This window comes from Zonotrichia leucophrys, chromosome 3, assembly GCF_028769735.1.
Source record: "Zonotrichia leucophrys gambelii isolate GWCS_2022_RI chromosome 3, RI_Zleu_2.0, whole genome shotgun sequence".
Classification (NCBI taxonomy): domain Eukaryota; kingdom Metazoa; phylum Chordata; class Aves; order Passeriformes; family Passerellidae; genus Zonotrichia; species Zonotrichia leucophrys.
This window is the reverse complement of record NC_088172.1, coordinates 82,369,576-82,385,537: the sequence shown is the minus strand read 5'-3', so window position 1 is coordinate 82,385,537 and position 15,962 is coordinate 82,369,576. Positions and strand designations below refer to the sequence as shown.

The 15,962-nt window shown below is 37.1% G+C and overlaps 1 protein-coding gene across 7 annotated transcripts in view; it reads left to right on the top strand.

Annotated features, from left to right (window-relative positions):
- EML4 (EMAP like 4) overlaps positions 1-15,962 on the top strand; it is a 147,284-nt gene that overhangs the window by 113,769 nt on the left and 17,553 nt on the right. For all 7 annotated transcript variants that reach the window (XM_064709006.1, XM_064709007.1, XM_064709005.1 and 4 more), the window contains 10 exons: positions 2,526-2,675; positions 4,112-4,181; positions 5,386-5,496; positions 7,836-7,931; positions 10,112-10,246; positions 10,469-10,604; positions 12,391-12,542; positions 14,101-14,226; positions 14,347-14,478; positions 15,082-15,149. In XM_064709006.1, the coding sequence (XP_064565076.1) occupies positions 2,526-2,675; positions 4,112-4,181; positions 5,386-5,496; positions 7,836-7,931; positions 10,112-10,246; positions 10,469-10,604; positions 12,391-12,542; positions 14,101-14,226; positions 14,347-14,478; positions 15,082-15,149 (1,176 nt within the window). The remainder of the gene's footprint in view (positions 1-2,525; positions 2,676-4,111; positions 4,182-5,385; positions 5,497-7,835; positions 7,932-10,111; positions 10,247-10,468; positions 10,605-12,390; positions 12,543-14,100; positions 14,227-14,346; positions 14,479-15,081; positions 15,150-15,962) is intronic.

Here is a 15,962-nt window from a genome sequence, read left to right as displayed (position 1 = left end):
ACTCTGTTTTATGAGATTATTTTTAGCAGTAGTGCACTTCTTTCTAAGAATAATTGAAGACAGTTGTAAATGTACTGCTGAAATCTGGTGTACGGTAGATCACTTTTCATTGAGGGCAGTAGCTATTTTTAGCCATTTCAAACAAACAAACAAAAAAGCCCCGAAACTTAAAGTTTTTAAACTTATCAAATGTTGTGACAAAAACAGTTCTTGTAATTGGTGAGAAATAATCACAATATCAAGGCAACTATTTTGTAATTTCCATGATTTAATCATCAGTTTCACTGAAATATTCACATTGAAACTCAGTGGAAATCAAGCATCAAAATTGTGTCACCCCTTTTTCTGAAGAGATACAGTCAATTATTGCATTAATTTTGTTGCATTAGTTGTGTTGCGCTGTATATGCTGCTTTCTTCTGCATGTGTGGAGCAGGAAAGAAATGCTGTGGAGCAACAACCCCTTTTTTTCACTCAAGATAGTCTGGAATGGAGAATGAAGAAAGCAAAAAAAAATTGTCCTACAAAACAAGTGGTTCCTTTAGGTGTTTGTAAAAAAAAGTGCTTCTAAAAATGCAGCCACTCTTTGATTCTTAATTTTGTAGGAGGGGTAAAAGAAAGGAAGGTACTGAGAAAATGTAATTTTTTTTTTTCCCTCACAGTTTCATGAATGTCATAACTCAGTGGTGGGTGCCAAAGTATTTAGCTCTAGCTTGGCTAAGCATGGAAGACTTATGCTTTGGAAAGACGTGTTTGTGTAAATCATTAGTACTTTTCTAGGATGAATGTTCAGAGATGTCAATCTTACTAAATCCTTATCAATACATTCCCCATTGTGTACAGCAGATGAGCAAAATCTGCCTTTCTCCTCTGAGAAGGTACTTAAAATAGCATTCTTAATGCTTCAGGATAGAAAAAATATTTTCATTGGTTTGTAGCCCATTGCTTTTGAAAGTTCAGTTTAGTTTGTTATTTTTTGTAAAAGGGCATTCTGGAGGTTTCTTTTAAAGGAGTTTAAAAGAAGAAAGAGGAATGGAGTGGAGAAGTAAATAGTAATGGAGGAGAAGCAGAGGCATCCTTTCTTTCTGCCCTCAGCATTGTGTTGTACCAGCATTGCTCTGGATATTGTTTGCTTAGCAAGCCAGTGAATAATCTCTGCTTCAGAGGAGCCTTTGTGTTCTGCCCTGCTAAGGGAAGGCAGCAAGATATGGATCTGTTTTATTTTTCACACTCCAAAGGGTTTAATTGACAGCTGAATGCAGTGTCCCTCTTTGAACTATTGTTTAGCTACAGCATGGGTTTTGTTTTGCAAGTGTTCCTCTGGTCTGGTGGCACTGCAGAAGAGTAAGGGTAGTGGGGTAGTGCAGTGGGGCGTTTTTGGGGGTGCAGCACTATTTTTGATAGAAAGGTAGCCCTTTTTGTGGAGAATAGAGATTAGGAGATACCAGTTTAGATATTCCCAAATCTGAACTACTGCACCAGCCTTCATTTATGAGGAAGGGCCATCTTCATCCATCCAGCTTTCTCCACATGGGCCTTTCACTTCTTTTTATTTACCTTACTCACCAGGACCTGAAGCTGGAATCCTTTAGCTAAAGCTGCATAATGTGTTTCCCATCTTTTTCTTGCTGTTGCAGGTGTATTAATTGGCACTGAAGTGGAAACCTCTCTAAAGTGCACGACATAACAGGAAAATAATAATTTTGGGGCTACACAGTTAGATGTTAAAGTCTGAGTTATGATGTTAATTGTTCCTGGTGACCCAGGGAACTGAAATATAGGCAGGCAGCCACATTAATAGTCTAGAGGAGGAGAACTGCACCTGTTCCAAAGAAATAACTAGTTGTAATAACGTTTGATCAGTGCCAACCAAGGCTCATTCACAGTGTGTAAAACTTCTGAATGTCATTAGGACCTGTCCATGTTCCTACAGAAAACATACATTTTATACATTTTGGGTAGATTTGGATAGAATACTTTTTACTGTGTAAATTCCTTTTAAGTTTGGTTTGTTTAAAAAATACTCTTAAAACAGTGTAAAGAAATCTCTCCTGAACTTGGCAGCTGCTGTGCAGAAGCTTGCCTTTTTCTGTAGGGCATCAGGAATTGTTTTAACAGGCCAAATGAAAGCAACAATCTGCTGCCCAGGCTGCTGATACACAGCTCTGCTGCTGTAAAAAAATGTTAAATTAGAATAGCAAGTCATGCTGTTACCTAATGAAATTTCACATGAAAATTTTTACAATTCTGCTTTTGCTTTACTACTAACATATTTTATTTTTAATATCAGTGATCATAATTTCTTGAGGAATTTGGGTTCTTGAAGTACAGTTGTATGGGAGTTTTTTGTTTTCTTTTTAAACCGTATTAGTGAAATTGTGTTGTAATTCCAGAGGGAAAACCTTAAGGAGCGTTTGCTGATGTGAGAGCTCCCCAAGAATCCTTTAAGGGGAAAAAAATAAATGCATTGGTTAGGTTTTCTCTGGTATTCAGTGATTATGAAATCCTTAACTAAAAGAAATATAGATATGGGTATCGTGGAAGAGACTGTCGAGCCAATGTTTACCTCCTTCCTACCGGAGAAATTGTGTATTTCATAGCCTCAGTGGTGGTACTGTTTAACTACGAGGAGAGAACCCAGCGGCACTACTTGGGTCACACTGACTGTGTTAAATGGTTAGTACACAACATTTGCATCTATGTGTGTGGGTAATAATGCAGAAATATTTCTTTTCCTCTCCTGCTATATGTACAAGCTAATGAATGTCACCGTAGTTGTAGTTATTTCCTGTTTAATCAGTCCCAGTAGATTTCACTGCAGTAAACACAGCACAAACAAATGGTGTTAGAGCAGTCCATGCTAGCTTAGGATGTCTGGTTTACATGTAAAGCAGGGGATATGTATACAATCTAAGAGTGCCTGTTTGAAAAAAGGATCTTTGCATAAATTATTCCAAATAGTTGTCCCAGAAATTAAAAATTGCTGTTAGCCTGAGTCTAAATCAGTTGTTTACAGACAGTATGGCAAAAGTGCAATCTTAAAGGAGAACTAGAAAACAGTGTTGAAAAATGAGCAGTCATACTCTCATGTTGTAAAAGATACATGACCCAAGTATAAAGAGAGTCAGGAAAATCAGAAAGAAGTTTGCAAAAAAAACCCCTAGAGAATGAAAATTGAAGCCATTGTCATTGTGTCAGGCAGTTACAGAATTTGCTAGGTCAGTCTGAAGTGTAGTGCACATAATGTAATGATGAACATAAACTCTCTACTGTGCATACCTGACTGGAGAAAATTTGACATCTAAAGCTCTCTTCTCTTGTCTGTGTAATTGATTCCTGAGGGAGGAATGCTGCCAGTTTGTGTTCTTCACTTTCATTCAGAAAATTGAACTGAATTGAAAATTTTTTGGTGTCTGTCATTAAGACATCTTCAGGTTTGCCCTGGGCCCCTTTAATCTTTCAATGGCTTTCTTCACCATTGCAGTTTTACAGAGAAAGGAATTAAGAATATAGATCAAAAAATCCCAAGGACTGAGAGGATGTATTCTCTGAAATCTGTTTTGCCACATGAGCTTCAAAGAAAAATGTGATAAGCAAGGACACATTTTTACTTCCACTAGTGGTGCACCACACTGCATTAGTACAATTGCATCAGTAACTCATTTCAAGTGGTGATCATCCTTGACTCCTGGGTGCACAGGCAAGCCCTCAGACAACTTTTCTGCCTTTTTCCCCCCAGGTTCATGACATCTCTAGGTTCAGGCATAAAATACACTGTAGTGTTTATAACTATGGCACATAACCATGTGTAGGAGGTTCACTACAGACCATGTAGATTGTGGTCTCCCAGTGTAGTGCAAACCTGAGATGTGTCAGGGCACACGTGGAGGTGGCTCTTCTGGCACTCCTGGTCGTGTGTCAGCAAGCAGTCAGTTCAGCGTGGAATGAAATATCTGATGAGAAACATTCAAGCTGTCTCCTTAGAAGTGGGATTTAGAATCATAAGTGTCTTCATGGGCTTTTGTTGAGAAACAAATAAAAAATTTACAAAACACCTCTCAGTTTTGGAGACGTATGGCAGCAAAAGCAAGTCATATTTCTGTCTGTCTTAGTCTTGCAGTTCATCCAGACAAAATTAGAATTGCAACAGGACAGTTAGCTGGAGTGGATAAAGATGGAAGGGTAAGTAATAGAGCTGTTGAGCAGTAGTGTCTTGTTTTGAAAATCAGGAAAAAGTGGTTTGGGGTTTTTTAATCATCACCTTCTGTCTGCAGTTTATATTAAGCACTGCTTTTACTGAGGTATTTTGAGTTTCTCAGGTAACAGCCTGTATCTCTAGCAAAAGACAGTGACAGAAACACTCAACCATACATTAAAAAGAGCAGAAGCTCATAAAGTCCCATATCTGCAAGCAAATATGAAGCTTGTAATTGATTTATAAGGCCACATCACTTCTGTTGTGTTACTTTCAATATGTGTTCTCCCAAGGGAGAGCAAATCCCCAGTTCTGTGGGTCAGTATAGTCTTAAGGCTTCATGGAAGAGGAAACCAACTTTGAGAATTCTTGGAAAGTATGCCGAACTTTCCTATAAACTTGCTCATTTAAGAGCAAGTATATTTAAATGCTGCACTCCACCTTCTAGCATAATTCTGTCAGAATTTGAGTAATTGGATTATTTTCATGAAGTTATGGGGGGGGGGGGGGAAGGCAGATGCTATGAAGTGTAGAAGCCTGTTAAATATAACTCTTTTTCAGATGTTCAGCTTAATTTTTTACATGTTGTAAGAAATTTATATGGGTGGTTTTGTATACATGATTTCCACTAAGCATTTTCTGAATCTTGTTAGAGCTGGTTGGTTTGTTTTTCCATCAGTACAAAGATTTGTCACTTTCAGTGGTGAATGCTGTTAGTTAGTGATTGTTTCTAAGCTAGTGTGGGATACTGGTTGTATGAAATATAACCATGGACATTTTCATTGAGTTGGTTGGTGTGGTTGAAAGGCTCAGTGCACCAGGCTTTGTTTCTTTTCTTTATTTCCTAATTTATATATATAAGCCCAGATTTGATTATTATTTTCAGTTGTTGCATAATATCACTAATCTGGGGTCTGAAATGCAAGATGACTCTTCCATTATTTGTTCACTTCCTTAAATTGGTTAAAGCATTTCCACAACTACCAAAAGCCACTCTGCTGCCTCGACAGCACCACTGCCACACTGGTAGCCCAGACATAAGGAACAGCATTGCCTGACTGTCCCCTTTAGGCTTTGAGGGTAGTGCCCAGCAGCACGACCAGCACCCTGCCTTTACCCTGCAGTTTGTAGTGCAGGCAGCAGCCTGTGTGTCCCTGCTGTGACCTGTGTGTGCTGTTGCTCCCCACGCAGCCCCTGCAGCCCCATGTCAGAGTGTGGGACTCGGTGAGCCTGGCCACGCTGCAGGTGATCGGCCTCGGCACCTTTGAGCGCGGAGTGGGCTGCTTGGATTTCTCCAAAGCGGTAAGATGGGCACCATGCCGTTCCACAGCAGGTCCTATGGAAATGGGGAGAAAACCTCTGAAAGTTCTCCCTGTGGTTATCTATATGTCTTTCAGTATTAGAAGTGTGTCACTGAAGTTTCTGTATACTTTATAAAAGCAGCTGACAGCTGGGAAAACAGGAAATGGCACATGTAAAACCAAACAGCACGAAAAATAAATAGCAGGCAAAACAAGCCCTTAAGTAGAAATTGAAGTCCACGCTGGGTTTGGTGGTTTGGTTTTGTTTGTGAGGAGCTTGGTACTTTTTATTTTGATGTTAAAAACAAATTTGTTTGTGAGGTTTGTGAAGACAAAATTTAGTGAGTTCTGATAGGAGGGTTAACTTTTTTGCTTTCACAGCTGGAGTAGGTTTTTGTCCACCAACAGGAAATTTAAAAAAAACAAAACTTCACATTGTCTTGTACTATTTTTCCCGAGGAATAGTTTGTTCACTCTTTTGCCGCATCTTTTACACAGAAAATAAATAGAGGTCTTTGTTACTGGACCCATAGAATTTATCAAGAAAATTTGGTAGCATATGGAGATACACTGTTTGCCATTCAGAAAGTTCTCATTTCAAATTTGGAAATTAGTTGGGTTTGTTTTTGGGGTTTTTTTTGTAAAATATGGGCATATTTTAACCTTTAAGCTGCCCCTGCATTTTGCCAAAAGACAGACGTATCAGACCTCCTGGAAACCCAGGCTGGATTCTTGCATTCCATCAAGAGGAATTAATATAAGTAAAAAACGGAAAATGCAGAAAAACAATGTCTGCGATATTTTGCTAATAGAGGAAGAGATTTATAGGACAGCTGAGGTGGGAAGGGATGTCTGGAGATCACCTCATGCACTGTCCTGCTTGCAGCAGGTTCTGTCAGAGCAGGCTGCTCAGGCTGTGCTCCAGCTGGCTTCTGGGAACCTCCCAGAATGGAAACTCAGCTGTGTCTCTGGGTGACCTGGTGAAAAGAAATTCCTGCACTCTCTTGCTGCAGTTTCACTTAGCAATTGGAATAAAGAAAGCAATTGAAAGAAATTTCATAGCATTGAAATGTTGCTGTGTTAGCTATAGTACATTTTGTGTTTCAGTAAATAATGTGAAAGGAGTCCTCGCATTCCTGTCACTCCAACAAACAAAATTTACATACTTGGAGAGAGAGATCTTTTTCAGTGTGAATAAGAGAATTCTGTCATTTTAAAAGCAGGGAATTTTTTGGGGACTGGATTTTAGTTTTTATTCATTCTGTTTTGCACTTGAAACTGAATTAGATTTCTTATTACAGTCTCACATGATTGCTCACTAGACTGAAACAGTTTGTGTGCAATATCTAGACCTATGTTTTTACCGCAGGATTTATTAACCCCCCCCCAAGAGCTGTGTACAGTGCCAATGCTGTCTTCAGGGTTCCTTCCCACCCAAGAATTCACATGTATATTTGCATATTACTGCTCAGAATAGTGCTTGGGAATAATGGCTTTAGCCACTTCTATTTTCATAATTTGTTAGAGAATGAAGTGCAAGAATCAACTTTATGATAATTTAAGTCTCCTCCAAATCTTTCTACAAATGTCCTTTAAACAGCTGGTTTGTGCTGTTTTAAGTATAGTTTTAAGATTTATTTTTCTCTGTTCTTTTAATTACATGTAGCCATATATTTACCATTTTTTTGTGAAGTTGCTCAAAATAAGTGGTTTCAGTTATTTCGTACTGAAGATGCTGCTCTACCTCCTCTGTAAGCACTGTTTTGTTCAGAAAGTGTTACTTTGGCTGCAGTTTTACCAACCACATGACAAAACTGCTGGTGCTTTATGACCCATAAGGAAAAAATTACGTTTGCAGAATCTGATAATGTAGTTGTATGTATGTGATGGTGGCATTTAGGAAAAAAAACCACAAGTGGAGCTGTGTGTCTGTCCTCTGAGACCTGAGAAAAAACAAAATATTTATAAGAATAGCAATAGAAATCTCTTTGCTGTCAGCGTGAAATTGCAAACAAGGAAAAAAAAACCACAAACAAAAAACCCAGCATAAAAACAAACAAAACCAGAGTAAAGACTTGGTAAAATACTTTTAAAGCTTTCCTAGAGTGTTATTTGAAGCATGATCATTTTTTATGAGATTATACAAAAATTTATGTCTTTTAAGAAAGACAAAAATTTATGTTTTCAAGAAAGAAAAAAAGGTAAATTCCCTATATTTACTGAGGTTGTATATACTTTAAAAGGACTTTGTTAATTTATATTTCTACCTTTGTGGATTTTTTAAAATACCTCTTCCCTGCCCTGTTTGTCAGTACTTTTTTTTTTTTCTTTTTCCCTTAGGATTCTGGTACTCATTTGTGTGTAATTGATGACTCTAACGAGCATATGCTTACTGTGTGGGATTGGCAGAGAAAATCAAAAATAGCAGAGATAAAGGTAATTTTTGCACATGAACATTCTGAAATACAACTGGTTTTATTCCCATAAATACAAGTTTGTGAGACATGCTTTTGATCTTACTTGGAAACTGCAGCTGTGTAATTCTGGTGGGTTGTTTAAGGGTTCCACAGAAATGTATTCTTAACTTGATTATTGGAAGCGGTTGGAATATTGAAGGGTTTGGAATTGCATTTTACCCATCCTTAAAAGCCAATGCAAATAAAGCAATTGTCTAATAGTTTCTTAATTTAAAAGAAAAATAAATCCTGGGAACTTAAAGAAACTAAACTGATGATTCAGTCTGTAGTTGTTTAAAAAAATGAACTATTTCTCAACATTCCACATTTCAATTTTGTCTGAATCAAATTCCAATTATTGATTCTCAGTATGTGTCTCTTCTCATTTGAAGTCCTGAGTACTTTTGTGGATTTCAGTCATGTCTGCTTTTCTGTTTCTTTTTGAAACTTTCCAAATTTCAGAGCACTGAGATGTTTTCAGAGATGCTGCACTCACTGCTCACGTAAACTTGATTTCCCTGGGAATACCCAATCCTTTGTGCTTCCAGTATCAAGCAAGCAAATATTTCATGCATGTGGAACTGAGTATTTGTCTATTTTTAGAAGTCATGCTCCACAAGCATATATGTCTATATCATTCCAAACTTGCCATTTCAGGTAAATCATGTTGGTTTGACCTGTTTTCTCTAGCTTATGTTGACAAATATAAGCTTTTTTCTACAAGTTTAATTCTATAAGAGTATTTTCATTTCCTTTTTGATATTTATGTGAAACTATTTGGCATATGCCTTGTATTTCCCGTTCACTGACGTTATGTCTTGACTGTTTTTCACTCAGGGCAGTTCCTTGATGTTTCAGAATTGGCTAAAAATTATTTGGCAGGGACAGCTTGCCCTTCAGAACTTATTCACATCTAGGACTTGGTCTTACAGTATCTTAAACACCTTCCACAGAAGATGGTGTGAGCAGAGTTGCATCCCTTGAGCTGGGATGCAAAACAAAAGCTGTTTCTTATCTGAACTTCATTAAGGTTTTCAGTCCTTAAATTCCAAATGATTTTTTTTGACGTGGCAGATTTGCTCTTGTGAAAACTCTGAGAAACATAAATCAATAAATATGGCTATAAAGAACAACAACAACAACAACAAATATTCTTTTTTAAAGTAAGCCAAAAGTTGTGAAGTTGTTCTCAAAGATGTGGTTTAACAGCACCCTTATGTACAGATGACAGAACAGCTGGGGTTGGAGGGCACTGCTGGAGATGATGTGCCCAAGCTCCAAGCTCCAGCAGGTTCCCCTAGAGCAGGGTGCACAGGATCCTGCCCAGGCACATGTTCAGTACCTCCAGAGAAGGAGACTCCACAACCCACATGGGCAGCCTCTTTTGAAATCCTGTAGAAATAAATGCATTTACTTTCTTGTTTTGTAGCCACTGCCTGCAGGGGATTGGAACTGTCTTCAAAGACAGTTTGGTTGAGTATATATTAGAAGTTAAGTAAATGACCAGTCAGTTTGTTATGTTTATAAAATCTATTGGTAAAATATGAAATACTTCAAGATGTTGGTAATTCAGTAAAAGTAGATGAAGCCAGTAAAAATACAAAGGTGGGACTCTATGTTTCAAAGTTTTGAGTTATGCAGACATTTTCTTCTTTGTGAGGAGGAAAGGAAAGCAAAGAATCCAAAAGAATCTTTACAGAATTTCAGAAAGAGAATGATGAATATAATCCTACAATATAATCGTTGTCTTACTTGCCTCCGTCACAGCTTTTTTATCCAGAATAGCAAGCAGTCTGTGTAAAAACTAAGCAGGGCTTTCAATCCAAAAAAGTGTCTTTTATACATTATTAACTTTCCTTGGCAGAAGTCTTAGCTATTTGAGAGAGCAGAAGCTTTTTGTGATTTAAAAGGGAATGTAAAACCCTAACTTGTGTACCAGAGTTTAATAAAGATCTGTTATGTATGTGAAAAATCAATATATATAAAATTATTTGTGCAGTCATTCAGACAGCTGACTTAGCACAGAAAACTTTAAAAAACTTTCAAGCATACAATGAGCTATCTAGTTTTACATATCTCTGTTCTGAAACTGGGGTTTTACATGTGTTTCTAGTAGCTAATGTCCTATCTGAATAAATATTATTTCTGTTATTATTTCAGACTACAAATGAAGTTGTTCTTGCTGTGGAATTCCATCCCACTGATGCAAATACCATAATAACATGTGGCAAATCTCATATATTTTTCTGGACCTGGAGTGGCAATTCATTATCAAGGAAGCAAGGGATATTTGGGGTAATAATATCTTGATACCAGGATGGTTTTAAATCAATGGAAATCACATTTTCTGTGCATTTGCTTTGTTGTTACTGTGTACTGTCTGATCAGAGAGGTAAATATACAAAAAAGGGCTAAATTCTGCCTATGTGTATGCAGGGTTTAAGAGTGTGGGTGCATTATCCTAATTATGTAACAAGTAGGAGCAATTATCCCTTTCTCTTGCTTATTTTGTTTCAGAAATATGAGAAACCCAAATTTGTTCAGTGTTTGGCTTTCTTGGGAAATGGTGATGTGCTCACTGGAGACTCAGGTGGGATAATACTTATATGGGGCAAAACTACTGTAGAAGCTACTCCAGGAAAAGGAGCTAAAGGTAGGACATGTTTGGGGTTAATCACAGATTTTGCATAGTCTGTAGAAGACAAACATAAAGGTTGGCATTAGGGAAGGAATAGAGAAAGAGGCCTGACTCAGAGCATGCACTTCCTGTCAGTAACAGGTGGTACCAAAGTCTGCAAGTCCTGTGAATTTGGTGACTTAAGAGCAGTCTGGAATTTCTCTCTAATTAAAGAGACTGTGCATGAAATGAATGAAAACTACTTTATCTAAATGTTTTGCATTTTTTAAAAATGTGATTAATCAGCTCTCCTTTGATCTGGTGATTTGGAAAAAGGCTGCAGGATCAGTTTAGGGATTCTGCAGGCTGCCTTTGCCTCTTAAGTCTTATGTTGCACCATGCTTAGTCTCAGAGGAATTCCATTAAGTGGTGGAGCTGACATTAATAGGACTAGTATGTGAAGTACAATTACAATGCTTAGTTGTAGCAGTTACATGAATAACAGTTTCTGGTTTAGCAGACCCTCAAGTCTTGATATACTTAAAAAAAAATAACTTTGAAATTTGAAATTGAACTAACTCTTTAGAGCAAAGCTTTTGTGAAAAAGAAAGGAAAATTATTTGTTACCCAGCATATGCAGACCTGGCACAGTTGAGCCCTCATAAATTCAATGATAATTCATTTTACTTGGCAGCTATTTCAAACGCTCTGGTTTAAATTGGTATGCCAGGAAAACATTCATGTAAAAAGTACATTTTTAACAGTAAGTCTGATTTTGTAGGTAGATCTTTTTTTCATCTTTCAAGTTAACTGCAATGGAAAAGTAATTCAACATATTATCTGATATTTAACTTTCAATTTCTTGTTCAAAAATAACCTTTTTTCAGTATAACCCTAAGTGTTATCAGATAGAATATTTATTTACATTGGCTTAACTAACAGTGGAGTTTTTAGTTGGTTTATCACATTAGATTGGTCACAGGACCTGATCTCATAATCTCTTTCACAGTGTGAGAGCACACTCATTTGAACTGACTTGAGGCAGAGTCAGCAAAGTTCAGCTCATAGCTGGGTGCTGCTCCACTTTTTCTGTGATTGCTATTTGAAAATATGCAGCACCAGAATCTTTTGCTTAGTTTTTTTTTAATTTTCCAACAGTAGTTCTTTTGATATGAAGACCCAATGAGGATGGAAAAGGCTTCTTTTGCTACCCTTGTTGTTTAATTTTCTCATCTCTTTCATACTTCCAAGTATTTTCCTTTGGGTAGACTGCTGTCTTGATAGATGCCAAATGTTGGTTGTACTATTTTTATGTGTGGCAGCACATATCCAGCTTTAGATATTAGGTTCATGCATCCTGGAAACTTTGCTATAAATAATTGGCCTTTTATTCCCAAAAGACTATAGACAACAAGTCTTCTAGTTTCTTTTAATAAAGTAGCTTTACTTATTTTCTGATAATGACTTGCTAAATATTTTTTGACTCTAAAAGACAATTTCTCTTGCCTCTGGAACTGTGTTCCTTTGGAAAGCAGAGAAATGAAAGCATTCTGCCAGTTGTTGGTTTTGGTTTTGCCTTCTCATTTTGTAGGACAGTCAATCTAAAAAAGTTTTTCTTGAGAAAGGAGGGCCCTTTGTTTTATCTTTTTATCCTGTAAGAAAACACTACCACCTTGTGTTTGCAATACCAAGAGCCTGACAGTCCAAGTGTAATTATTATTTTACACTTCCTTTATTCTTCTGCCTAAAGGCAGAGCTTCTCGTAAACCACAGGTAAAAAAATGAGAAGTGTTCTTTCGTATTTTCTTTTTTCTGCTTATAGGAGTGTATCAGATAAGCAAACAAATCAAAGCTCATGATGGCAGTGTGTTCACACTCTGTCAGATGAGGAATGGAATGCTGCTAACTGGAGGTGGGAAAGACCGAAAGATCATCCTGTGGGATCATGATTTGAATCCTGAAAGGGAAATTGAGGTAAGAAAGCAAGAGTGACAGGGAAATTGCCTTGAAGAAGGTATTGGCTAGCAAGACAGAGCCTTCCTCACTCTTAGTAGGGGAAGCTAGGATGAAAGAATACCTTCTGGTTGCTGTTTATTAAGTGGATTACAATGTTTTATTATAAAAGTGTTTAAATTTTAGCCTATAAATGAGTCTATATGGGACTCAGTTCTCCTGTGTTTAAATTGAACAGAAATGTTAAGGGTTTTCTTTCTTCAAAACCCTTCTTTAGTTGTTAGGAGTTTTTTTTAATTCATCCTGTTTGAGAGGACGTTTGAGGATATTCTCTAGTATTGCCTGTGTTTTTAAAAGTTTGCCTCTGGAGAAAGACAGTGTTACCAGCATTTGAGGGTTTTAGTAGAATGTTTGACATAAGGTAAACAAGGGGTAGAATACATATTGAAATTCTGTAATAATTGATGATTAATAAGCTATGATGAGGAACTTCTTTTAAATTTATCCTAAACCAGATGTTCAGTGAATATGTCTGTTCTTTGTGATTTCGCAATATGGCAGTGCTAGGTCAGTTGAATTGGAAAAGGAATTAATTGGAAAAGGTCATGTATTTTGGATTTTAAAAACTTGGGGTTTCCCTTACCTTGAAATAATGTGTTCTCCTTAAACAGTTCTTTAAACCCTGGTTTACTCCACTTACCTATTGTTCATTTGTAGTAGCATTTTTTCCTTAATATTTATGTGAGTTCAGGCTAGGATTTGTTACTGCCTTGAATCTAATACTGACATTTAGAAAACATGGTAGTGAAGGTAATCCTGACTATCATATACAATTCTTAGCCTTAAGTAACACACTCCCTATTCCTATTCCTATCCTATTCACTCTATTCTATTCCTATTCAACACTGTTTTCCTTTTGTTAATAATATTATGTTAAAGCTAATTTTTACATTACCAGAGTCCTGACAGATTGATTTTTCTATCTTATGTTATGTTATCACTTAAAATTAGTGTATTTTCTCAAATAATTTAGAAAACAAACAATTGCACATTGTAAAAAAAAAGCAGTGTCTTAGAATTCAAGCCTGCAATAAACAGTCATTAAAATTCAGAATCATTGCTAACATAAGGCATATGAACATTTACTTTAGGCTCATCAGGAAACATTAAGAAAATCAGGAAGCATTTACTGTGTGCTACAAGATTTTTCTTGGTTTTCAAAACCTGTTTTGGAAAGTAAATAGTAACTGTATTATTCCTTCCCTTATAAGATGAGTTGTAAGGCTGTGGAGTGCATTGGTTTAGTGAATTTGACACTTGAAAGCTATTTAATTTAATTTGTAATTTTTTTCTACTGAAGTTGTTAAAGTGATATAACTGTGATTGTCTTGGACTAAGATCTTGTATGCCTGTACTGAGCAAATAGATGAGAGAGGTTTCAGGTCAAGCCCTGGTCGAGGTTATAGTAATTGGATTGTTCCTTTTTTCTGGGAGAACTCTAGTTCTGATACTGTCACTGTGCTCTATTTGTGACCTGTCAGGATGCCTGATGTGCTTTGACAGATGTTTCTTTTCCCAGGTTCCTGACCAGTATGGAACAATCAGAGCAGTAGCAGAAGGAAAAGCTGATCAGTTTTTAGTGGGTACTTCGCGAAACTTTGTTTTGAGGGGAACATTTAATGATGGTTTCGTAGTAGAAGTACAGGTGAGCATAACTTGTTATTTTTGAAGTATAATCAAAAAATGTAAAGGTTTTCTCTGCTGGTGTGTTATTTTAAGAATCTTAATTTTACTAATCATTAAATCACTTGTGGTTTCTTTCTAGGGACATACAGATGAACTCTGGGGACTGGCATCTCATCCTTTCAAAGACTTATTTTTAACATGTGCTCAAGATAGGCAAGTTTGTATGTGGAACTCTGTGGACCACACACTGGAATGGACCAGGCTGCTAGATGTATGTCAACCCTTTAACTTAAATATAAAGCTAGAAATAGAAAAAAGCATTCAATCTCTGAAACACTCTTGTCCCACCTGATTGCAAGCAAAAATCCTGCAGTTATGCTTTAAAAAACAGCTATCTGAAGCTTTGATAAACTTGGCAAGGTTCATCAGACATTGTGTAAGATGTAATCTGGTTATCATTGCTTGATGTCATTTCGACAAGCCAACTTGAATAAGTCTTAGTCCTTTATTCTTGTTACATTTTATTTTTTTTTCGCTGTTATTCAAACAATCTGAAGAGGGTATCATACAGTTGTGAAGGTTTGGCTTTAGATGTCATTTCCTTACTGTCATTCATTTTGTAGTTTGGCTAGTTCTCTGCTGTTATCCAAGCAAAATTAGTTTTTACACAGAAGTGTCAGCCTTTTAGTCACAAGGTGTTCTTGCAGTGCATGTCACTGATACTCTGAGAGAATAGCTGTCTGAGGGTTAGCATGCTGCTAAGTGATTGGTTTTCCCTGTATCAGCTCAGACCTTGAGGACAGCTTTGGTCTAAGGAGAGGTGTTGTGCCCTGGGGATGCAGCAGGGCAGTAACGTGTCTGTGCTTCCATGCAGGAACCCGGGCACTGTGCGGATTTCCATCCCAGCGGAGCAGTGGTCGCCATAGGAACCCACTCGGGCAGGTAAACGCCTTCCAGCTGAGCTGTGGTGACAGAAAGTGCAAAGGAGACACTCTATACAGTGCACCTTATAATTGGAGTTCATTTGCTTTTTATTCTTTTTACTTGAGGTTATGGAGCCTAAAAGGCATGGCAGAAGGGGGCAGAGCATCTTATATGTCTTAGACAAAGAAAAATTGTTTGGTTGTTGTTAGGCTGGTTTGGTCTTTTTAACATGAAATGTTAAATGAGGGTCCAAATCTTGATTTTTATTTTTTTTTTAACTAGTTTTTTGCAGGAATTTCTATAAGCACTCCTTATTGTCTGTTCCAAGTATCATATATTTCAATGTTATGTGCACATTACATTTCTTTTTAAGACAGGTACAGTACAGATCTTTGTCCTTCCCAAATCAAACACACTTGCAACCTTTTAAACTGAGGTGGACAGGCAAGTGAACAGACTGGTGTTTTGATTTTTATGTAAGACAGAGTTCAGCATGGCACAGTGCTGCACTGAAGTGATACTGAACTGTTCCTGTTGTCATTGTGCCTTTGCAAGCTGTCAAAGCACAAGCTGAGTCTTTTTGACTTGGACTTCTTACAGTGGGAGAAAAAAAGTTACGTTATTTCATAGTCAGACTCTGGCTTGGCATCATCTCCCTGGAAGGGAGTACCAATGTACCAATTAAAAGACATACAGCTTGTTCATAGGACTAGAAAGGTGAGAGGAGCACATATTAAATCCATTAGGATTTTTGTTCTGTGTTTCAGTTATACTTCATGGTTGATAACTTGATGATAAAATCATGCCTGGTGCATGTAAGAAAATTGCAAA